The 25,351-nt window shown below is 49.3% G+C and overlaps 1 protein-coding gene across 1 annotated transcript; it reads right to left on the bottom strand.

The window, feature by feature from the left end:
• Positions 1–22,056: 22,056 nt before the first annotated feature.
• LOC120641540 (BTB/POZ domain-containing protein At1g63850-like) lies at positions 22,057–24,249 on the bottom strand. Its single transcript, XM_039917711.1, has 2 exons — positions 23,381–24,249; positions 22,057–23,289 (listed from the first exon to the last, which is right to left on the bottom strand). Exons 1-2 carry the CDS (start codon positions 24,212–24,214, stop codon positions 22,291–22,293), a joined length of 1,833 nt encoding a protein of 610 aa, XP_039773645.1. The 5' UTR covers positions 24,215–24,249; the 3' UTR covers positions 22,057–22,290.
• Between the last annotated feature and the right edge of the window lie 1,102 nt (positions 24,250–25,351).

Raw genomic sequence — 25,351 nt, 5'->3', positions numbered from 1 at the left:
AACTAAACAAATCCAAGAAAATTATCATAGATACTATGCATGAAAATAAAGCTAACAAAACTGGTTTCGCCCTTTTATCACTTTCCAGTAAAAAGTTCTATATTAAACCATTTTCGGACAAAGCAAAAGAAAACACACTAAAACCCTAACAAATAGGAGTCAAACATACAAAAAAAAATCTAAGTAGATCTCAGTGATACATATCCAACAAAACAAGTTTTATAATTTTCGGAGCTATACACAAATTTCTACGCATTTTCCAAAATTACAGCACAAATCAAGAAACCCTAAACGCTAGCTCCACCGCACGGCCAGCCACCCTGGCCACCGACAGGTGGGCCCAGGGGGCCGGGCGGCCCCACCAAGACGGGCAGCCCCACCAGGCCGGGTCAAGGCCAAGGCCCACCTTGACCCAGCGCCGGGGCGCGCCCACGCGCCAAGGCGCGACGCCGGCGGCGGTGGTCGAGGGGGCGAGCAGAGCAGGGCCGGCACAGGCCAGGGGAGGCGCGCACGGTGATGAGGAGGAGGCGGCGAACCTCACCGGCAAGAGCACGGGCGGAGAGCAGCAACGGACGGGCGGCGCGACGGCGCTAGGCGGCGGCGGACGGCGAGGTTCGCCGGGGCACCTGCACGACGAAGGAAAGGACCGAGTGAGGAGGGGAATCGAAGGAGGAGGGTGAGAGGGAGCTCCCCGCACGAGGAATCGAGAGACCGACCGGAGACGATGAATCGACGACGGCGAGGGAGCTCGGGGCGGCGGCAATGGAGGGCTAGGGTTTGGGGGAGGGGAAAGATGGGGCCGGGCTCTCTAAATGGACGAGGAGAGGGCGAGGGGGCGGACTCGACGCGGATAAGGACTCACGCGGAACGAGGATCGCTGGTGCGTGGCACGAGGATGGCCGGCGGCGGCAACGCGTGCAGCGCGCCGAGCAGAATAGAGAGGAGGAGGAGAGGAGGCTGACGGGTGGGCCCAGCGAGGAAAATTTTATTTCCTTTTTTTCCTTGGGGTGTGACAACCTACACACCTCTTCTCCCTTCCCCTCCTTTTTTTCTATGAAACCTGAATCGCTATCGCTTTGCCGAACCCCTCCTTTTTTTCTATGAAACCAGAATCGCTATCGCTTTGCCGAACGAACGAATAGCTGCCCGTCCCTGAACTGCATGCCCTCGATGAACTCCGTCGAAAACGGCAAAGGCTTTGGCAAATGCGCTCTCTATTTGTTTGTCTCGCGCAAACAGCACGGGGCGAGTTCAGACAGTACTCGCGGTTCGGGACCGAGACCGCCCGCAAGTGCTGGGGCGAGGGCAGATTCAGGCCTTGTTTGGTTGTCCTAGCGCACACAAGTCGAGAAAGAAATCTTGCATACATGGAGTGCTAAATGAAGTTTATTTGTAAAACTTTTTTAGAAATGGATATTACTTTTCGCGACGAATCTAATAATGGTAATTAATTGATTATTGACTACATTAATACTACAGTAACCATCCTCTAATCACGCGGTCAAAAATCTCGCGGTCAAAGATCTTGTTAAGATTCTTCAGGGTTCAAATTAGCAGTCAAAATTTCTTAGCACTTACTGGCGCAGACAACCGGGCCTCAGAGCTGGTCCCCGTGCTGTAATGGCATACGGGGCGAGGCGTCAGTACAGTCTTGACCTGGCGTCCTTCAGGGTCAGGTTTGTTCCGGGCTCCCGGCTTTTGGCTGGTCTCGGTCGATACCCTGTCCTCTCGGGAAACGTCTCGAGCGTCAACTACCCGTGTTGAGCTGAGGCATGGCCATAGCTCCGGCGACCGGCCTTGTCCTGATATCTGAAGGAGTAGCTAGCAGCCGTTTGGAACCAAGACAGGGCCATATCACCTGCATTCTGTTGAGTACTGTAGTTACCTAGCTATCTAGCCAGCTTCGTGTCCAGAGATACGGACGGACACCAACCGAGCCGTTTCGGCCCAGACGCGCCCGGGTTCAGGAAAGCCATTGGGCGCGGACACACACACACACACAGCCGGGCTTCCCGAAGTGTTGACGCGCGCTTGCCGCCGCCGCCGAGCTAACAACTCCACGGAACCTCCGATCCCCTTCACACAGGAAAGATAAGCTTCTTTTCTCCTCGCTCGCAATCTGCCCATCGGAGCCGCTGGCGCGGCAGGTGGAGCCTCTGCTATTTGCGGAAACCACACACAAGCCACACGGATCCTGAAGCAGCGTGTACTAGTGTAACAATCCAAAAATTAGGGATTAAATGAAAATCAAACCTTACACGTGGACCCCACCTGTCATGCTCTCACCTCCCTTCTCCCTGTGCTGCACGTTCGCAGTAATGGCGCCGACGCCTCCCGAAGCCTCTCCATCGCTGTGTCGTTGCCGTCGTGGAAGCCGATCCCGGTTTCCCGGCCGTCGAGCGTCGCCAAGGGACCACGCCCCTCTCCCCGAGCTCGCCACCTGCCTCGCTCCCTCCTGCGCCTCGCGTTCCTCTCCTTCTCCTCCCTGAGTTCGCCATGGACGGCGTTTGAGCAAGCTCATCGTCTCCACCCGAATCCGCGAGCTCCGCTCCACGGATTTCAAATCCACCGCAACCAAAGCTCGACAACCTTCCTAGCTTCCTCCTCGACCCCTCCTTCGCGAGCCTCATCGACCAAATCGCCGGGAACCGAAGCTTTTCCGGCCGCCAGTCATTAAAGCCGCCCGAGCTCCACTCCGCCGTCGAACTCCTACCTCCGGTCCCCATTCTCTTCGCCCAGCAGCTCAAATCGACCTTAGGTGAGCCACTGGTGCTCATGCTCTCCACGTTCCTTCGCGTTCGCGAGGTTTCCACGCTCGTTCCGCGCCATGTCGCCGCCGGCCGCCGTGCTTGCCGCCGCCGCCCGCTGCGCGCCACGCTTGCGCCACCCCCCTGCCACCCTTGCACGCGCACCAGAGCCGCCTGGGTGCACTGATGCTCGAGCCGCCCCGCCCCACCGTCGCCTGGGCCCGCCGCCGCCGGCCCGAGCCGCGCCGCCGCCTCCTCTGCTTAGCGCCGCCGCTAGGGTTCGCCGGCGCCGACCGCCACGCCGCTTGGCTGCACGTGCGTGGGTCCCACGGCGCTGCTGCTGGTGCGCCGCCGCGCGGGTCGCCGCCGGCCGCCGCCGCCGAGGGCCCCTGGCCTGCGCCTAGCGCGCCGCCGCACGCCGCACCGTGCGTGGCCGAGCAGGGGAAGAACCCCCTCCCACTGACCAGTGGGGCCCGCTGGTCAGTGGGGTAGGGGGGATTTTATTTATTTTGTGTTTATTTCGGCTGTGAATTGTAAATTCCATATAAATTCAAGGAAAAATGCAAAAAATATGAAATAAATTTTGTTGGATTTGTTAGAGTAAGATCTATGGAGGAAAAATATCCACAGTGGCAAAATGACCTTTTTACCCCTGCAATAATTTAGATTGTGTTTAGTATTTCTTAATTAATTTCTATAGATCTGTTAATCTAAAAATTATGAAATTTTTGCAGTAGCTTATTTTAAACATGAGTGATCCACCATAAAATTTTCATACTCATAGGACCTAGTTTAGTATATGAATATGATATGTAACCAAACTTAAATATGTGTATAGGTATAATAATATTTATTTTACATGTAGATTTTTATACAAATTATAAGAGGCAAATAATAATGTCTTTGCTAGTCATATTTTATTTTATAGTAAATCATGCTCTAATTGATAATTTGGCCTCTAATTGTTCCTAGCACTTAGGGTTAAAGTTGTTTATCACCATACTTGCATCCTTTTATGTAAATTGTTAATTTGTTTAATGTTTATCATCTAATGGCAAAGTCATGTTGGCATTTACTCATTGTCTCATATGCATGACATTTACTCATTGTTTCATATGCATACATATAGAATCCGCGACCGAGGAAGTCGTATACGAGGTGATCGCGGAGCCGCAGGAGCAGACGGAGCCAGCCCAGCAGGAGTTTCGTGACGACCCGGCCCAAGGCCCAGTTGACACCAGCACTGAGCAGCAGCCCGCAGGCAAGCCTCGGAGCATAACCTATTATTTTAACTTATGAAATGTTATATATGTATTTACTTGCTTATGCATTAAGTTTCTAGGCTTGGATGAAACCCTAGTTGCATGATTCCTAGGTTCCATTGGTCGGAATACTAGTATGTATATGTCATTATCCTTGCCATGCTAAAATTAGGATTCGGTAGAAGTCGAGTAATGTCCTGTTACTCGCGAGCTATAGGATGTCTTTATGGTTTGATTATGGAATGTTGGAATATGGAGGAAAGGAAAAGAATTGGAGACCGGACGGGAACTGTCTAGCCCCGTCTGTGTCGGTTAAGGACCGTACCGTTGTCGGCCCTGCTGATCAGGTTTGATTTGTACTAACCTCATACCGGGAGTAGGAGGTAGTCGAAACCGGTAAGCCGAGTACTGCCTTGTTTCGAAAGTACAGAACTTCATCACCACCCGTTAGGGCGAGTCGGGTAGTCGCGGAGAATTGGGATGCATATGTTTACTTTTGGTGGTCTCTTGTTGAGCCCGGCTGACTATATGTAGGTGGGGCAGATCTGTAGTTCGAGGCGGGGAGGGAATGGTTGGTTTGTATTGTCCGACGGGGCAAATACGTGCCGTGTTGGTTAGGTCCACCTTGCAAGGTTAAATCGGATTGATTCGCCGTCAGTCGCTCGCGGACATGAGCACCTTGATCTCCGAGTCACATCGTAGTAAGGATATGGAAGAGAATGAGACGATCAGTATAGTTGTACCTAATCAATTGTTTTTCCACACTGATTGGCATAGAAATGCAAACCGTAGAAAATAGGTAACCATTCCTAATCTTGAGCTAAAATATTGAAAGTAAGGACTCACTCTTAATTGTTTTTCCGCAAAACAACCCACAGCCAGCGAGCCATGCATGTCTAGATAGTGGGCTATGTATACCCATGGTCGGGTAAGTCTTGCGGAGTATCAGTATACTCAGGGTTGTGGCTCAAACTATTTCAGGTCAAGATGGGATCAACTTCTGCCCTTGTTGTGCTAAGTTTATACAGCTTGGCGCGGATGGTTGGGAGGTGGCGGGACCAGATGCTTAGTCATTTATAGTTTCTAAATCACACACCCGTGGGCTGAGTGTGTGATTCGATACGGCGCTTCATGTATTATAGACGTCAGGTTTCTATATCGGACTTTGTTTTAAAATAAAGTTGCTCTTGTACATTATTTATGTAATTAAACCAGGTCTGTAGAACTTAATGTACTCTACTCGGTATTGTAATCGTATTTATATGTAGTCGTTATGTTTGTACTGCCTGCGCTCACCTTCGCGTGGGACTACTGGTGTTTGTTTCGATCAGAATGTCGGTTTCGAAAGGACTGTCAAATTAAACCGTTAAGCCAAATGTGCCTGATGTGTTCAAATGATGGCCATTTTGCTTAATTTGAGTTTTAATTTGGCGGTTCTGTCACAGCTGGTATCAGAGCCGAAATACACCAGGGGTGGTACGGATGTGACTATTTTCTAGACTTTCAAAATTAAAAACGAATTTCTGGGGTATAAGGAAAATCGTTTCAGTCGCGCTTTACGATTAAATCCGTATTAAGCCCTACATAGTACTTGGTTATTTATAAATTGGTGGCAATATTTATATTCACTGACTTCCAGCACAATTCTTTCTGTTAAACCTTAATTTCTTGCTCAACCCTTACTTAATATTGTAACGACGCACCTACGCTGAGGTAAGCAAGGTGAGCATTCTTGGTAGTCCTTAGAATAGCCCACGTGTTTCATACGTGCGCGGGTCCCGTATGATAAGCATACGAGGAGGTGATAAGGCTCCATTCAAATGAGCCTGTCGCTATCTGCCGCCTGATATGGAGCGCGGACTTCCCACCGTGTGATTGTGAGCACGGCCATCTCGTAAGGCAATGTTACGAGATGTAAATCTGTCATGCGATTGGTTATGACCGTGTACCTTGGGACACGTTTACCCTTGGGTGGCCCGTAAGGCGATTTGTACGGGAAGTGAATACGTTGCCTCGGTAACGTATGCAGCGCTGTCCATGCAGCGTTAAACGCATGGGCGCCATCTCTATAGTGGATGGTGATGTATGTGTGAATATGTGGGCAACTGTATATGTGTTACCCATGTGGCGTAGGACACATGGGGGCCGTTCGTGTGTGCTGGCACGAAGGGTTCAGTCGTGGATATATGCAGATATCTGTATATCATGTGTTTTCTGCAGGTACACTAACAAACGAATGCGTAAGTTAAGGCGTGTAGAAATCGATTATATAATTTAGAGCGTATGTTGCAACCGAAAGACCACGTATAATGCCCTATTATTGTCGGCAAATTTTGTTGGAAGGGTGACGTAGGACGATCATGCATAATACCATTCATTGCATTGTAAAAATGGGTTAGCGAGTTACTCGTGTTGTGAATTTTTGTTGGAAGTTTGAAATTAAAAGAATTTTGTTTTTCCAGAGTGCTGCAAATGTTAACCGGTTTATAAGTTATGAGTTCGTATTTTCTTTTGGGAATGTTCCTTACCGCTATCGGCGTTTTTCGCAGATGGCGGCCTTGTCGGACTTCCATTTTGACGAGGACGGGTGGGTGCGTTCCACTTGTCTTCACCGTGAGGGCCTTCCCGTGCTGCTATGGGAGGCGCTCCAGGAGTTTGGCCACACTGAGCCTCCCCAGTACTACGGTCGTGTGTCTTCCGAGGGGGGCATCTCTGGTTGGGAGGTCCGCCTGCGAGTTCCGGCACGCCTCGGTCTCTTTCCGTTAGACCCTTGGGAGGTGCACACTGAGGGTGCTGAGATTTTGAGCGTCTGGGATCGTGCAGCTGCGATGGCCATTACCCAGTTTTGTGAGCAGGAGCCCATCTTTGCGAGTTACTCTGCTTCGACGGTTGATTTTCCTGTCAGAGTGACTTCTGAGTACTCGAGGCAGCGGTTTTCTCTTCTGTTGGACCCTACTCTTCCAGGCCACATCCCAGCTTTGGCCAGGATTGCCCGCTACGCCGCCGGTATGTTGGGTGTGTGCGACCAGTTTAGGAGTGAGAACACACTCTATCGGCAGGGACTTCGGACAGCTCACGCCACAGCACAGAAGCAGACTCAGCAGATCTTAGGACAGAGCCAGCAGCTCGCAGAGCAGAGTCAGCAGGTAGTGGGGTTGGCACAGCAGTTCTGGGAGCAGGAGCAGAGGATAGTTGAGCAGGCTCAGCAGATTGCGGAGCAGTCACAGCAGCTAGAGGAGCAGTCACAGCAGCTAGCGGAGCAGACACAGCAGCTAGCGGAGCAGGCTCAGCAGATTGAGGAGTTGACTGAGTAGGTGGACGACCAGGAGGCTCTAGCTGACCACTTACAGGACGCGCTTCAGGTTGCACTAGGGAACGTGCACCAATTGCAGCTTCAGCAGCAGCAGGCCGCAGCCCCACCTGAGCCACCACCTCAAGTGTCAGGTTTTGAGTCAGGAGTTGGGCCTCAGGAGATGTCTGATGCAGCGAGTTCCGTCGGTCAGAACGACGTTCCACCTCAGGCAGGGTCCACAGCCATCTTAGTGAACGAGCAGAACGTGGGACGCCTGCAGGAGGAGTTACGCGCGCGTGGGATCGAGGTTGAGCGCGTCTTCGAGTACCAGCCGCCGCGTTGAGTAGTTAGACTTTGGATGCAGGAAGGGCTGACATAGTATTGTAGTTTGGTAAATGTCTTAGAGACAACTAGATCTTGTAGTATGACTAGAATAACTCTGATGTAAGATAGGAATGTGGTTTGTATATGTCTGAACTGAGCTTGTAGGTGTGTAACCCCATTGTAAAATATCATCTTAGTGTTCGACTTATGGTAATTATGCGGTGTGAAATCTGAAAATTTTCATAGCATCGAAGTTTAGTACGTAAAAATTTGTGAAGACGATCCATGCGGTGAATGCGAGTTATACGAAAGTTGTAGAGTATTTTGATAGCTACTCGCTTGCAAAAGTTATGAATTTTTGGACGTATAGTTTGGGAGATACTGCCAAATCTATACCGCGAAGATTTGTGATATTGAGATTTAGTTAGGGCCTATTTTGTATTCACTAGATGATGCAAAAATGATTGTGTCTCCCTCATGCATGATCCAGTTATTCTTGTTGCAATTATGGGGCATAAAAGTGGTGATACAATTATTGAGTTATATAATCAGTGTTCTAAATTCAGCATTTTTCATGAATTGAATATTAGTTGCTATCATGATTATTTAATTTAATCAGATATTGGGACTAATTGATTCATGATTAATTGCAGAATGCCGAACTCCGATAATGATTCCTCTGCGCCCAATGGTGCTAATGCGCTGCCACCGCCTCTCAATTTGGTTGAGGCAATCGCGGCCATGTTGACTCGATGAACAGACGGAACTGCTCCGTCAGCTCGTTCATCAGGGTGCTGCACTGCGGCATGGAAATCATAATCATTACCAGCCGCCTGTCCCTGGGTATCAGGAGTTCTTGGGTACTCAACCCCCGCTTTTCCATAAGGCGGATGAGCCACTGGAAGCTGACAGTTGGCTCCGGACCATTGAGTCCAAGTTCACTCTATATCAGTATGATGACAATGACAAGGCATCATTTGCACCTCAGCAACTTAGAGGTCCTGCACGTACGTGGTGGGATAATCACGTAGCTATGTTCCTTGCTGACACTCGGTTTTCTTGGAATGAGTTCAAGGAATCTTTTAGGGCACATCATATCCCTGAAGGGGTTATTCGAAGGAAGCTCAATGAGTTCTTGGCTCTGAAACAGGGCAATAATACTGTGATGCAATACGCTCAAGCTTTCAACACCTTGTCTCAGTATGCTGGATATCATGTGGAAACAGATGAAAAGAAACAAGCATGCTTCAGGCAGGGGCTTAGCAGCAAGCTCCAGGAGCGCTTGATTATGTTCAAATTCAACACTTTTAGTGAGCTGGTCAATGGGGCTATCACTCAAGAGGACGCCCGTATAGCTCACCAAGCAGAGAAAAAGAGGAAGGCACCAATGGGTGGATCTTCTAGTCAGGCTAATCAGAGGTTTCGTCTGATTCAGACCGGACCCCCTCGTGCACCTTATCAGCATCGGCCGGTGTACCGACCAGTACAGTATCAGACCACATATCGGTCTCCGCAACAGCGGTCAAGTTTTAGGCCAACACAGTACCAGTCGGGATATAGACCACCTCAATACCCACAGCCTCAAGGGGTAGCCAGATCTCCGGTGCCTCAGCAGAATGTGCAGAAGACGTGGGTGCAGCCGCAGGGTGTACGCCCTAATTTCCCTCCCTGTTACAACTGTGGTCAAGTTGGTCATTTTGCACGTGAATGCCCTATGCCACCTAAACAAGTTCAGGGTTCTAATCAGCACAATCAGAAGCCAAAAGTGGCTCATTTCAAGCCAGGATGCGTGCATTATACCACGCTAGAGGATGTTCCTGAGGGAGCTCAAGTGATGGCGGGTACGTTTTCAGTTCATAATCACCCTGTTACCATATTATTTGATTCGGGTGCATCACACACATTTATTAGTAAAGAGTGTGCTATGAGACTTGGGTTGGAAATAGAAAGCATGGCGATACCATACAATATTCATTCACCCGGGGGGCAATTAACAACGAATCAAACTGCTAAACAAGTACCTTTGAAGCTCCAAGAAAAAGTTTTTGCCACTCATTTGATCTTGTTGCCAGCTCAGAGAGTGGATATTATACTTGGCATGAATTGGATGAAAATACACGGAGTTCTCTTGGACACTCTTTCGCAAACTGTGCACATCAATTCTCCCACCCATGGTTCTATGGCCTTGCATCTCATGGACCATATATCTTTAACACCTACGGTGAATCAGGTTGAGGCCAAAAGTCTGACTGAAATACCAGTGGTGTGTGAATACCCGGATGTTTTTCCGGATGACTTACCAGGCATGCCACCTGACCGTAAGATAGAGTTTGCCATTGAATTGCAACCGGGAACGGCACCAATTGCCAGAAGACCTTATCGTATGCTATCCAATGAGTTAGCAGAACTAAAGAAGCAATTGCAGGAGTTGCTTGATAAGGGTTATATCCGTCCTAGCACTTCACCTTGGGGCTGTCCAGCACTCTTTGTTAAGAAGAAAGATCATAGCCTCAGGTTGTGTGTGGACTATCGGCCTTTGAATGCTGTCACTATCAAAAACAAATATCCACTCCCCCGAATTGATATTTTGTTTGATCAGTTAGTCGGGGCCAAGGTATTCTCCAAAATTGATCTTCGATCGGGCTATCATCAAATAAAAATTAGGCTCGAAGATATCCCAAAGACAGCTTTCTCCACACGATATGGGCTGTATGAATATCTCGTTATGTCATTTGGATTGACGAATGCCCCGGCTTATTTCATGTATCTCATGAACTCGGTGTTTATGCCCGAGTTAGATAAGTTTGTTATGGTTTTCATTGACGACATTCTTATATATTCCAAGAATGAAGAAGAACATGCTGAGCATCTTCGCATTGTTCTCCAGCGTCTTCAGGAACACAAGTTGTATGCCAAATTCACCAAGTGTGAGTTTTGGCTAAAGGAGGTTCCATTCCTGGGTCATGTCATATCAGAAGATGGAATTTCTGTTGACCCTAGTAAAATCCAAGATGTTTTGAATTGGGAAGCACCTACATCTGTTCCGGAAATTCGGAGTTTTCTTGGGCTAGCAGGATATTACCGGCGGTTTGTTCCGGATTTTTCAAAAATTGCTAAGCCCTTGACTGAGTTGCTCAAGAAAGGGGTGAAATTTAATTGGAATGATAAATGTGATCAGGCTTTTCTGACCCTGAGGAAACTTTTGACATCTGCCCCAGTTTTAGCCCAACCTGATATTACTCGACCCTTTGATGTATATTGTGATGCATCAGGTACGGGTTTAGGTTGTGTCCTCATGCAAGACCGTCGAGTGATTGCTTATGCTTCCAGAGCACTTCGGCAACATGAGGAAAATTATGCCACTCATGATTTAGAACTAGCAGCAGTAGTTCATGCTTTGAAGATCTGGCGTCATTATCTTCTGGGCAATCCTATTCATATATATACGGACCATAAAAGTCTCAAGTATATTTTCACCCAGAATGAACTAAATCTACGCCAAAGGCGATGGTTGGAATTGATTAAGGATTATGATTTGGAGATTCACTATCACCCGGGTAAGGCCAATGTGGTTGCAGATGCTTTAAGCCGCAAGGCTCAGTGCAACTGCCTGTCTATTGTGCCTTTCAATGAAACCCTTTGTTATGAACTGGAAAAATTAAACTTGGGGATCATCACACATGGCAGTCTTGATAATTTGGTCCTTTCACCTACTCTTCGAGATCGGATTATTTCTGCTCAAAAACATAATGTCGGGATGGAAAAGATTCGCCAAAGACTTGCGGAAAATGACCCGAGGGTGAAGTGTTTTCATTTAGATGAGGCTGGAATTCTTTGGTTCAAGGATCGTTTAGTGGTACCTAAAGATTTAGAGCTCCGAAAACAAATCTTTGATAAAGCTCATCTCTCTAGGTATTCTATCCACCCGGGCAGCAATAAAATGTATCAAGATTTGAAGCAACGATTCTGGTGGACAAGAATGAAGTGGGAGATTGCTAAATATGTGTCTGAATGTGACACTTGTAGAAGGGTCAAAGCGAGCCATTTGAAAGCAACAGGTCCTCTTCAGCCTTTGAGTATTCCATCTTGGAAGTGGGAGGACATCAGTATGGATTTCATTGTCGGCTTAACCAAAACTTCAAAAGGATACGACTCCATCTGGATTATTGTTGACCGTCTCACCAAGTCTGCACATTTTCATCCTGTGAAAACTATTTATACGGCCAAGCAATATGCTCAACTATATATGGACCGTATTGTGAGCCTTCATGGGATTCCAAAAACTATTATTTCAGATCGTGGTACACAATTTATTGCTCGGTTCTGGGAGCATTTCCACGCCGCCCTTGGTACACAACTGATCCGCAATCAGCTTATCATCCCCAGACCGATGGTCAAACCGAGAGAGTTAATCAAATTTTGGAAGATATGCTGCGGGCTTGTGTACTCTCGTATAGTAAAAAGTGGGATGAGTGTCTACCTTTAGCTGAATTCTCCTATAACAACAGCTATCAAGAAAGTATCAAAATGGCTCCTTTTGAGGCATTATATGGACGAAGGTGTAGAACTCCATTGAATTGGTCAGAAGCCGGTGAAAGAAATGTATTCGGCCCTGATATGGTCAGTGAGGCGGAAGAACAAGTCCGGGTTATACAGGAGAACTTGAAAATAGCACAATCCCGGCAGAAAAGCTATGCGGACAAGAAACGTCAAGCGATCTCGTTCCAAGTGGGAGATCATGTCTATTTACGGGTATCTCCAATGAGAGGAGTCCAACGGTTCGGTGTGAAGGGAAAACTCGCCCCTCGCTATGTTGGGCCTTTTCCTATCATTGAGCGATGCGGGCCGGTAGCATATCGCCTGGAACTTCCTGCCCAGTTATCCCTAGTTCATAATATATTCCATGTCTCTCAGCTCAGGAAATGCCTCCCTGTTCCAGACAAAATAATGGACATAGAGAAGTTACAAGTGGAGCCCGATCTTGTCTATCCAGAGCATCCAGTGAAAATTATTGATCACAAGACTCGGGTCACTCGAAATCAAACCAGCAATTTCTATAAGGTACAATGGAGTAATCACTCAGAGCGAGAAGCTACTTGGGAAACGGAGGAATTTGTTCATTCCAAATGTCCTGAGTTGCTCCAATTATACCGAGGTATATAATTTTCCAACTTCCTTTCAATTCGGCACTTTTCTCCTAAATCTCGGGACGAGATTTCTTTTAGGGGGAAGGATTGTAACAATCCAAAAATTAGGGATTAAATGAAAATCAAACCTTACATGTGGACCCCACCTGTCATGCTCTCACCTCCCTTCTCCCTGTGCTGCACGTTCGCAGTAATGGCGCCGACGCCTCCCGAAGCCTCCCCATCGCTGTGTCGTTGCCGTCGTGGAAGCCGATCCCAGTTTCCCGGCCGTCGAGCGTTGCCAAGTCGACCACGCCCCTCTCCCCGAGCTCACCACCAGCCTCGCTCCCTCCTGCGCCTCGCGTTCCTCTCCTTCTCCTCCCTGAGTTCGCCATGGACGGCGTTTGAGCAAGCTCATCGTCTCCACCCGAATCCGCGAGCTCCGCTCCACGGATTTCAAATCCACCGCAACCAAAGCTCGACAACCTTCCTAGCTTCCTCCTCGACCCCTCCTTCACGAGCCTCATCGACCAAATCGCCGGGAACCGAAGCTTTTCCGGCCACCAGCCATTAAAGCCGCCCGAGCTCCACTCCGCCGTCGAACTCCTACCTCCGGTCCCCGTTCTCTCCGCCCAGCAGCTCAAATCGACCTTAGGTGAGCCACTGGTGCTCATGCTCTCCACATTCCTTCGTGTTCGTGAGGTTTCCATGCTCGTTCTGCGCTATGTCGCCGCCGGCCGCCGTGCTTGCCGCCGCCGCCCGCTGCGCGCCACGCTTGCGCCACCCCCCTGCCACCCTTGCACGCGCACCAGAGCCGCCTGGGTGCACTGATGCTCGAGCCGCCCCGCCCCACCGTCGCCTGGGCCCGCCGCCGCCGGCCCGAGCCGCGCCGCCGCCTCCTCTGCTTAGCGCCGCCGCTAGGGTTCGCCGGCGCCGACCGCCACGCCGCTTGGCTGCACGTGCGTGGGTCCCACGGCGCTGCTGCTGGTGCGCCGCCGCGCGGGACGCCGCCGGCCGCCGCCGCCGAGGGCCCCTGGCCTGCGCCTAGCGCGCCACCGCACGCCGCACCGTGCGTGGCCGAGCAGGGGAAGAACCCCCTCCCACTGACCAGTGGGGCCCGCTGGTCAGTGGGGTAAGGGGGGATTTTATTTATTTTGTGTTTATTTCGGCTGTGAATTGTAAATTCCATATAAATTCAAGGAAAAATGTGAAAAATATGAAATAAATTTTGTTGGATTTGCTAGAGTAGGATCTATGGAGGAAAAATATCCACAGTGGCAAAATGATCTTTTTACCCCTGCAATAATTTAGATTGTGTTTAGTCTTGCTTAATTAATTTCTATAGATCTGTTAATCTAAAAATTATGAAATTTTTGCAGTAGCTTACTTTAAACATGAGTGATCCACCATAAAATTTTCATACTCATAGGACCTAGTTTAGTATATGAATATGATATGTAACCAAATTTAAATATGTGTATAGGTATAATAATATTTATTTTACATGTAGATTTTTATACAAATTATAAGAGGCAAATAATAATGTCTTTGCTAGTCATATTTTATTTTATAGTAAATCATGCTCTAATTGATAATTTGGCCTCTAATTGTTCCTAGCACTTAGGGTTAAAGTTGTTTATCACCATACTTGCATCCTTTTATGTAAATTGTAAATTTGTTTAATGTTTATCATCTAATGGCAAAGTCATATTGGCATTTACTCATTGTCTCATATGCATGACATTTACTCATTGTTTCATATGCATACATATAGAATCCGCGACCGAGGAAGTCGTATACGAGGTGATCGCGGAGCCGCAGGAGCAGACGGAGCCAGCCCAGCAGGAGTTTCGTGACGACCCGGCCCAAGGCCCAGTTGACACCAGCACTGAGCAGCAGCCCGCAGGCAAGCCCCGGAGCATAACCTATTATTTTAACTTATGAAATGTTATATATGTATTTACTTGCTTATGTATTAAGTTTCTAGGCTTGGATGAAACCCTAGTTGCATGATTCCTAGGTTCCATTGGTCGGAATACTAGTATGTATATGTCGTTATCCTTGCCATGCTAAAATTAGGATTCGGTAGAAGTCGAGTAATGTCCTGTTACTCGCGAGCTATAGGATGTCTTTATGGTTTGATTATGGAATGTTAGAATATGGAGGAAAGGAAAAGAATTGGAGACCGGACGGGAACTGTCTAGCCCCGTCTGTGTCGGTTAAGGACCGTACCGTTGTCGGCCCTGCTGATCAGGTTTGATTTGTACTAACCGCATACCGGGAGTAGGAGGTAGTCGAAACCGGTAAGCCGAGTACTGCCTTGTTTCGAAAGTACAGAACTTCATCACCACCCCTTAGGGCGAGTCGGGTAGTCGCGGAGAATTGGGATGCATATGTTTACTTTTGGTGGTCTCTTGTTGAGCCCGGCTGACTATATGTAGGTGGGGCAGTTCTGTAGTTCGAGGCGGGGAGGGGAATGGTTGGTTTGTATTGTCCGACGGGGCAAATACGTGCCGTGTTGGTTAGGTCCACCTTGCAAGGTTAAATCGGATTGATTCGCCGTCAGTCGCTCGCGGACATGAGCACCTTGATCTCCGAGTCACATCGTAGTAAGGATATGGAAGAGAATGAGACGATCAGTATAGTTGTACCTAATCAATTGTTTTTCCACACTGATTGGCATAGAAATGCAAACCGTAGAAAATAGGTAATCATTCCTAATCTTGAGCTAAAATATTGAAAGTAAGGACTCACTCTTAATTGTTTTTCCGCAAAACAACCCACAGCCAGCGAGCCATGCATGTCTAGATAGTGGGCTACGTATACCCATGGTCGGGTAAGTCTTGCGGAGTATTAGTATACTCAGGGTTGTAGCTCAAACTATTTCAGGTCAGGATGGGATCAACTTCTGCCCTTGTTGTGCTAAGTTTATACAGCTTGGCGCGGATGGTTGGGAGGTGGCCGGACCAGATGCTTAGTCATTGCTAGTTTCTAAATCACACACCCGTGGGCTGAGTGTGTGATTCGATACGGCGCTTCATGTATTATAGACGTCAGGTTTCTATATTGGACTTTGTTTTAAAATAAAGTTGCTCTTGTACATTATTTATGTAATTAAACCAGGTCTGTAGAACTTAATGTACTCTACTCGGTATTGTAATCGTATTTATATGTACTCGTTATGTTTGTACTGCCTGCGCTCACCTTCGCGTGGGACTACTGGTGTTTGTTTCGATCGGAATGTCGGTTTCGAAAGGACTGTCAAATTAAACCGTTAAGCCAAATGTGCCTGATGTGTTCAAATGATAGCCATTTAGCTTAATTTGAGTTTTAATTTGGCGGTTCTGTCACAACTAGCCTAGTTTAATTGCTCCTTGATATTTTCCTTTTTACGAGAGCATCACACAGGTATGATATCTTCCGGGTTTAGCTAACAGCGTTCACTGGTGTGCCAACGATCAGCTAATGTGAAAACAGGCGACGCGACCGGGGAAATTTATTGATAGCACGGGACTGGCACAACGTCGACCGGAGCCGACGACGACGCGGGCGAAGGAAGGAGTGAGGACTCGTCGTTCACGGTACCGGCACCTTTCTCCTGCGTTCTCACGTAGTATACACGTACGCCGCGGTGATGATGGCACGAGCCGGCGACTACTTAACTCCAGGCCTCTAGCTAGACTGTCGCCGTCGTCGGGTTCAGACGCATGTACGTATAGTGTACACCGTCGAGCCCCGGCCGTTAGTCCTGACGGCTTTGTCAAACGCCACTAGTCTCTAGCTAGGCTCGAGGAGGCCGGGCGAGCGCACGTCCTCGCCGTGTACCTGTCCCATGCATGTCGCGTGCCGGGAACCGGGAGACGGCGATCTCGTCGGTCCGTCCGCAAATCTCCCCCTCGCTCGCCGTGGCAATTACTCGGCCCGCCCCCGCCGGCCTAGCGATCGAATCCAGAAAGAGATCGCTTGTGGAAGGCGTGTGGGGTGGTGTCGCCGTTGCGAGGGCGAGACACGTCCGGGAGAAAAAAAAGGAGTGCCACGGCGAGCTCCACGTTACGGTCTCAGCCGGGTTGCACGGCCGGGCGCCCACGTTTCCGCCCCCGTCCCCGTACCGTGCGCCGCTGGATCAACGAGCTAGCTCGACACCGTTGACAGTACGGGAGAACGAACGGGACGCCGCGCCAACTCCCGACCGACGCCACCCAGAGGAGCCGCGCGCCGCGAACACCGACGCGCGTTCGTGGCGAGGGGGCCGCGGGCGGGGCGCGACGTCGCCGCCGCCGAGGGCGAACGCGCGTGGTGCCCGTGGGAGCAGGCGCGGCTGGCTGCTGGCACAGCGTTGCGTGCGCTGTAGCCTGTAGCGTGGGGTGACACCGTGGCGAGGCGGCGGCCGGGCATGGACGCCTTGGGCGGCGTCGTGGCGCCGGTCACCCACGTCGCGCGGGCAGTAATGCGGCGGTGTGGCAGCGGCAGCCTTTTGTTCCGCGCCCCCGCGGCGGCGACGTCACCGCGACGGGACGAATAGGACTGACACCACCTGGCCTCGGCTCTGCTGGCCCAGCCGACGTAGAGTATCGTTGACCGCATGACTCGTGGTGCGTCAGCGTGGGCGCTCGGGTGAGTAAACCAACCTTCCGCTCGCAGGTAAAAAGCCGCGCGGGGTCATCTTCTACCTGCACGCCGTAACGTTCTGAATTTCTGATCCATTCGGCATGTTGCGTCGAAACAACATTTTCCCCCACTTTGCTTGTCGGCTACTGCAAAATATTGTTTCGGGGCCTTTCTGCCAAGTCGGAGATTCTGGTTAGGTCGTGCACATGGGCTAATAATCAAAGGAGACGACATGCCGAGGCTGAGGGCGACAGGATCAGAGTAAGGTGAGTGTAACCCGCAAGGGAGGGTTCAGCCAGGGGAGGTGAAATGCAACTAAACAAAGCTACAAAAATACCAATATTAAGATAAGCTGCAGCCTGCACGCATCAAACTGCATACATGCACGTAGACACGATGCGAGCTGCCGAGCTGGTAAATCGTCTTGGCAGGTAAGGATCTTGTCAAGGGAATGGTACTGTAGTTTCTTCAGGCAAACGGTGCGCGCTGTGGCTGCTTGACCGCCAATAAGCAACCGGAAAAGATTGGGCAAGGAAGTTTCAGGATGCACGTAACCATGAGCCAACAAACAACCATGATAAGCTATGGACAGCTTAATTTCTATGCACTCGAGCTTTGTATGTACACTGATCATGAATTATACACGCATCAGTCAAAGACGGAATTTTAGCATCGACTAAGGGAGGAAATAGACCAAAAGAAATGGGAGAGTGAAAACACAGGAGCTTTGGGGCGGCACTAAGAGGTCAAGAAGTACCCTCTCTGTTTTTATTTACATGTCGTATTAGGTGTTAGGATCTTGGGCTTGATCACCAGCAAAGAAACGAGGGCGAAGGTTTGAAATGGTGGAGAACACAACAGAACTGAATGCACAATTGTAATTGCACTATAATTCTCGAAATGTTCAACCCTCGTACAATATTTAGGTATGGGGCTATTTATACCCCCTCCCTTATTACAACATTCTAGGAATGCCCCTCCGGTTTTCCCGGAGGTCAAGAGATTACAATAGAGGTGTTTGGTAATTTTACTAGGTAAGACAGTTTGACTTGTATACTCTTACTCGAGTCACATGCTTCATGCCGTTTGACAACCTTCGGCAGGAACGTTCGGTGTATCGTGTGGAGCTCCGTCTCGTTGCTTTCCGCTTTATCTGAAGGTTCGCAACATCACCTTTGGGAATGCGGCCTCGATCAGTCACCTGAACCTTCGGTGGCTTGAGTTCTTGAGTGTCCCTGTTTTTTTGTAAAAGACAGAAAAGAACGGCTCTGCTTGTTAGTGGGTACCGCAACTTTCGGAACACCTTCCGGTCTTGCCACCTTCACGAGGGGCGATCCCCAACATTAGATTTATCTTAAGCCGAATTTATCAAACTTTAACTAAACTTATAGAAAAAAATAATAGCATTTCAATACCTAATTTATTTCATTAAATCAACCATGAAATATAAGTTGATAATGCATACGTTGAATAGTATAGTTATTGCTATATTTTTCTATAGACTTGACCAAAATTAGTCAAATTTGACCTAAGATAAAACTATTACTACATGTAAATAAAAATAGAGGGAGTATATGCGGAGGATATAAAATATAGAGAGACCAATAGTAAACACAGACACTACATACGAGACAACCAACCTTTTTCTTTAGGCTATCTGCACTTGTCATACTCTAAATCCATCACCTAAAAGGAATATTCCGTTCTGGTCAGCGAGATTCTCTACTCTACGTTCATTTTCTCCGCACTCGTCATACTCTATATCTCATACATTATACCAAGTACCAGTAGCAGGGCCCACTTGTCAGATATTTTTCTCTTTTTCCACTCACTCACCTGGCGCCCTCGCTCCCCATTCTCTATCACCTCCCCTGCTCGTCCTCTCCGACGCTTGCCCCCAAGCGGCTCTTCGGCGGGCGTGCGGGTGCGCACGGCCGTCGACAGCGAGCTCTGCGGCGCATGGCTGTGGCGGCGGGGGACGAGGCGCGGCGAGGCAAGCCGCGGGGCCACGGCACCGGGAAGCCCCTCCCCTGCAGCAGCGGTCACGGCGCAGCAGCACGCGTGTGTGCAGCGGCTCGCCTGCGTTGTGCTCGAGGCCTCCCTCCCAAGCTTCGGCGAGCGCACGTCACTGCGGCGCTCGAGCTCGGCCAGCGGTCCCTCCCTCTGCGGCGGCGACTCCTCACGGCGGCCCGTTCCTCCTGGCGCGAAGCTGTTGGGCGGCGCGGGCCCGGCGCCACGGTGGCGGCATAGCGTGAGGCCGTTACGAGCGCTTGATTTGGCGAGTCACTCGTCGTCCGCAACGATTCCGGACGCGATAGCATCCCCGCTATAGCAGTTTCGTACGCTAAAGTGTACTAAAAGCGGGATAGCGTTTGTTTTAACGTTGCGGCTGCGGACAGCCTTATATAACAAGATAGGCAGCCTTTGATGCTCCTCCACCTATGAAACACGCATATTTCACAAAACTCACGTACTAGTATCGGATACGCCCCGATATGTATCCGCGACGTATCGGAGAAATACCCGTATTTTAAATAATAAAAGAAATCCGGATACTCATTGGATACTTCCCGACACCCGTGGGATACCTCCAAGCCGCATCCAGGAACAAGCAGGGAGAGGGGACTTCCATGGCTGCTGTGCTGGACCTGAGCAAGACGAGAAGAGGCTGCAGGACCTGAGGGGGGCGCGATGGCCGCATGCCTCGGTGGAGGCCCCTGCGCGGCTGCACCTGCCTCCGCAGAGCTGCCGCGCCACGTCCTCGCGGAGCCGTCGCACTGCTTCCCACGCGCTCGCCCCGACAAAGGCCGCCGCACCCACACCTCCTTGCCTTGCACGCGCGTCGGGTAGGGGTGTAGGGCCGCGATAGAGGGACGGGCTGGCAGCGGCGGCGGGCTGCTGCTGCCTTCCTGGTGGTGGACGGTGGGGTTAATGGGGAAGGGATAAGGTTAGGGTTGGAGTGTGTTTATATGGGCTTGGGCTATATTTGTTCGTGGGCCTTTTTTGACATATGGGTAACATTTTGTATTAGGTCTTGTTTCATGCTTTTTTATGTAAAATTGAATAATTATCTTATTATTTATTTTTATTTTTTATATATATTGACGTGTCGCCGTATTCTTATTTTTTTTGAAAAATAATATATCGGAGTATCGCCGTATCGCGTACCGGTATCTGTCCTCCACTAGCCCAAACGATTGAAAAGCCCAGCCTGGAACGGACACCTCAATTAAAGCCCATATAACTTGTCTGATAAATCTATGGCGAATTTCAGACAAACTTGTCTGCACAGAAGTTTCATGTCAGCCAATTAAAACTGCACAAATACTTTATTGCATAGCTTCTGTCACATATTAGAAACAAACACAAACCGCACAGGGAGTGGAATAATACTGATTTTTGAAATAAAAATACATAACTAGTATCCATTTAAATTTAGTTTTTCCGATAAATAACAATTAGCTAAGCTGTAATGGATACATTTCGAATCATAGATAAATCAACGTAGTAAACCTTAACTCAAACATGGTAAACAAAATAATTGAAACTTCATCAAATCCTACTTTGTTAGCCTGTTAGGTGAAGAAAAAATGTCCTATCGACAAATTCCAAACAGAGGAAAGAGAATCGACAAATTCCAAACAGAGGGGCATCTCCAACGATGTTTGCAGGCAGAAACATATGAAGCCAGCATCCCGAAATTCAGATTAGCACATCAGGTGAGTATGTCCAGTAAAGTACTTCACAAAGCAAACCTACCTGCAGCTTTAGGCTGCTGAAGACCTGAAGCCATTTAACTCCTGCAGAAAAAAACCGGCAGAGCTGTACCTGTATAGCTGGTGGTACGACATCAAGTGATTAAGCCGGTCCAGGGAATGCATCTCAACCAAAAGCTACAGAGTACGGAGTAGAGTAGTTGGCAACAACTTCAGGTACGTATTAGGAGCTTAGGCTTAACTTCCTGATGTCCTTTTTCCTCCTTAAAACTAACTGGGATAATGGTTGTAGGATTGTATTTGTCCGTTCAATTCTAGTGGGGAAAGGTGACCCAAATCCTAAGAATACTCAAGTACTCAACAATGGACATACAACGCACAGAACCAAGACACTTACTTGATTGCTAACCACTTCGACAGGAAAAGTTTATAAAACAGGTGCAACCAATGCTGTGGCTGAAAGGTATTAGAGTAAGCTCAAGGGCACCTACAGGGCCATAAACAATTAACAAGATCATCTGCTTCTTTCATGCCCACGCAGAAAGGCGTAGCGGCTCAACCATCGGTCCACCACCAATTTGATAAGTACAACAAAATCAAGCTAATTGGGACAGAATATACTGTAACAATGTGGCGAAGCAAACATCCATCAAATCCTGTTTGGTAAAGCAACATTCTCACATGCATGCCAGCTTGGTTAGTGATCAGATAAGGAGAGGGAAAAGGAATGCGTCAAACATGGCCTCTTGACTTATAAATTGCACAAACATTGTAAGGTGAAGGCCAAATTATGCAAACAAGTTAGTCTGAAAGAAACTGGCCACATGTAAACAATTAGATGAGCCAGGGAGCAGACCACATCCTTCCGGAGATGAAAATTTAAAACAAAAAGGCTTAATAGGCCTGGAAAACTATCTTTGACTGTTGTTCTTTTCCGGGACAATAATTTCTACTGTGTTTGAACCCTTCAGTTGTTGGTTATGATAGATAGGAAATGATTACTCTACTTCACTTCAATTCAAAATAGATACATCATAGTGGTACATTGGATCTGGTATACATTGCACTTGCAAGAGATCAAACATAACATGTGTAATTGGCTAATTGCCTAAAATTAAACATAGCAAAGAACCCAGTGAAACAGTTAGATCACACAAAATCAACCATTGTATCACAACATCCACCACCTTTCATGTCAAATTTGAATCAATGTCATCAAGAATTCTCACAGATTGCAGTGATCCTCAAACGGGGTGTCTGCTCTGGTTCAGAATTCCTTTTCCAGAAAGCACGCCGCCACCACACCTCGAACCCTCTCTGAATGTTTGGGCAATCCTCCCCAGAGTTGAGGAAGCGATTGAACCATGCCAGAAGAATCTCCTGCTGAGTCGCAAGAGGCAGTGTCAGGATGGTGTTTGCCAGCCCATCCTCTATCAAATGCCGGTCCAGCCCCTTGCATGCTCGCCGCATCCATCCAAAGTCCTCATAGAAGGGCTCTAACCAGGTGCTCAAGAGCTGGCCACGGGCCTCCTTGGACACCAGGATTTGCCCCTTGCCAACCCCGACAAAGAGTCTTGCCGTCACTCGGCTCACTTCATAGCGGTGTATTGCTGGCACTTTACGATGCATCTCTGCTAGCTCAGTCTGCATTGCCCATGTCCTCAAGAACTCCTCGGCAATCTGGCGCTCAACAAGGATGTCAAGCATCCAATGCAGGTTATCAGCCTGCCTGGCAATCTGCAACACCTCCGATTGATCACCCCCTGCAGTCCTAACAAACTGCTCGCGCAGCAAGGACAAGCACCCATTGCACGCCGAATAGAGTGAATCCTTGCGGAGGTCACCACCAATTGCTCCACCACGGGATGTGCTGTTCTCCCTGAGCATTTTGGACACCAGCCCCTTCATCTCCCTCCTCGCCTTTTCATCCTTCCCTTCCAGGACAACCTGCAGGAGCCTCATCAACACCTCCTCGCCGCCGCCAGCATGGCCACCGCCACTGCAACTCCCTCCTACCTCTGCCTCTTCAACCACTGCCGAAGGGGCCAATTCCAGGGACACTCTTTTGAGCACCTCTCCAGCCCCCGAGTTCTCGAGATGCAGTTGCGTCAACAATGCCGCCACCTTCTCATCATCGTCCTCAGCCCACGGCGCGGCCTCCAAATACTCCAAGCAAGATAGCACCCCGGCATCGAACACAATGGCTGCGGACACCTGCAAAAGAGAAGGCACAAATAAATCAGTGAGCGAAAACGGCACGGGAATCGAATTGAGAGACAGGAGAACCCAGAGAAGGTGGCGGTACCTTTAGAATGCCAAGGACCTTGTTGGCATCCTCCCGCATGAGCCTCCGGCGCAGATCCTTGCAGTACATGAGGCGCAGCGTCTCGGCGTAGACCTCGACGTCGTCGCAGTCGGAGATCTCGACGATGTGCGGCAGCGTCCGCTGCTGCTTGGACCAGCGGTCGGAGAGCTTGGCGGCGAAGAACCTGCTGTGCGCGACGAGTATGTGGCGGTGGACGCAGAGCGTGACGGAGAGGCCGTCCTTGGAGGTGAGGGTGAGGCGGACGTCGGAGGAGTCGGCGTCGTTGAACTGGTTCCCGGGGCTGCAGCTGCCGATGAGGTCGGCGATGCGGTCCTGGAGCAGCATCTGGCGGTCCATGGAGCGCGCGGGCTGGAGCTGGTGCGGCTGGGGCGGGGCCGGGATGGAGTGGACGCCGGCGGCGGTGCGGGGGTGGTAGTCCTGCTCGTTGGCCATCATGTCGAAGAGCGTGGGGCTGGAGCGCGTCTTGTCGAGCGGCAGCGGCGGCGGGGACATGGGGTTGAGCAGCCCGGCGTTGAGCGCGGAGTTGAACTTGGTGTAGCTGGAGGGGTTGGACGGCGCGTACGAGGGCGGCGGGGGCGGAGTGGCGTAGGCGGAGGCCGAGGCGGAGGAGGAGGACCCGGCGGGTGGGGGATCCATGGGGTCGGCGGCGGCTGCGGCTGCGGCGCGGGCGGGGGAGGAGGGGTGGGAGTGGGCGTGGGCGTGGCCGCCGAGACCGTGGGGCGTGCAGCACCAGGAGGTGGAGAGGTGGTCGAGGGGGACGAGGTGGGAGGGGGAGAGCTTGGGGAGCGGCCTGGATCTGGACGAGGAGGCCATATGGGCCGGGGGGCGTGTGGGGATTCTCGCCGCGCGGGGGGCACCAGGGCACGGGAAGCGGTTGTCGTCTTTTGAGGCCGGGCCGGGAGTAGTGGCGGGGACCACCTGCGGCGGGCTGTCGTCGGAACCGGCGGGCGGACGGTGGAGGCGCGCGATCAATGCAATGCCCGTGGTGGGTACAGTGCGGGCGCCGTCCTCGCCGGCATTGTTGTTGTTGAAATGGTGCACGAGAGGAAGATACCCCATACCCGCGGTATTTAATTTGAGCTGAGAGTGATGTGGGGCTACTGCAATTGGATCCGTTCTTCTTTTGCTTCGTTGGAAAGGGGAAAAAAATATGGTTACTGCTATGTTTACTCTAACCACTTGAATTTACTACATCTAACTTCCAAATTCCTGCGCTACCCACATTTCGGTGTTCGGAACACATGTTTTTACCAAACCTTCCGTATTTTTCCAATCCTCTATTTTATACCGAGTAAGGTCCCCTTCATATTCTGCGTTTTCTTACCATTCCACTATTTTGCATTTCTTTATTCCAAACGGATCCTAAGAGTAACTCATTATTTTGCATATTTGAGAGTGATTGTACTGTCTCTTTGCTAAAAGCTAGCTAAAGGTAGTTTTGTCTGACTTTGCTTAGTTCAGTTCTGAGATAATCGACGCAAATAGATAAGGACAGAGGTAATACTCTATATGCTTTTCATCCCCATTTTTTCTTTTTCCAATTTGCATACCACCTCCACATGTGTTTGAGTTAGATTTAGTTGAAATTTTAACTTAAGCTATGTACTCCCAAAATAAGTATCCATTTAAAAAATTTAAGACACATTACTAGTAATAAGAAATGACTTTATGTTATTAATTAGTATACAAATTGTGATTGAAAATCATTCTATCTACTTGGTTCTCTTGAAAATTAGCATATGCTAAGCATTTGATTGATTGCATACCATTGTCTATATAATATTTTCGTAATATTTGACATTACCAGTGCACTTTACTAAAAGTTAAAGTGAACACTTTTGTAGGATAAAATTTAAATGTTAAATGAACATTTATTTTGAAATTTGACATGAATGAATATGGTCATTATTGCTTCCAACATATATGTGTGTAACCAGGCCCGCCAGGCTG

Source organism: Panicum virgatum, chromosome 7K (assembly GCF_016808335.1).
Source record: "Panicum virgatum strain AP13 chromosome 7K, P.virgatum_v5, whole genome shotgun sequence".
In the NCBI taxonomy this organism is placed as follows: Eukaryota; Viridiplantae; Streptophyta; class Magnoliopsida; order Poales; family Poaceae; genus Panicum; species Panicum virgatum.
This window is presented reverse-complemented; position numbering and strand designations above follow the sequence as displayed.

Bases quoted from the DNA above. Each gene is read 5' to 3' on its own strand.
- LOC120641540 (XM_039917711.1), bottom strand. From the start codon at position 24,214: ATGGCCTCCTCGTCCAGATCCAGGCCGCTCCCCAAGCTCTCCCCCTCC. The intron at 23,290-23,380 runs GTACCGCCACCT...TCTCTTTTGCAG, and splicing joins AGGTCCTTGGCATTCTAAAG to GTGTCCGCAGCCATTGTGTT.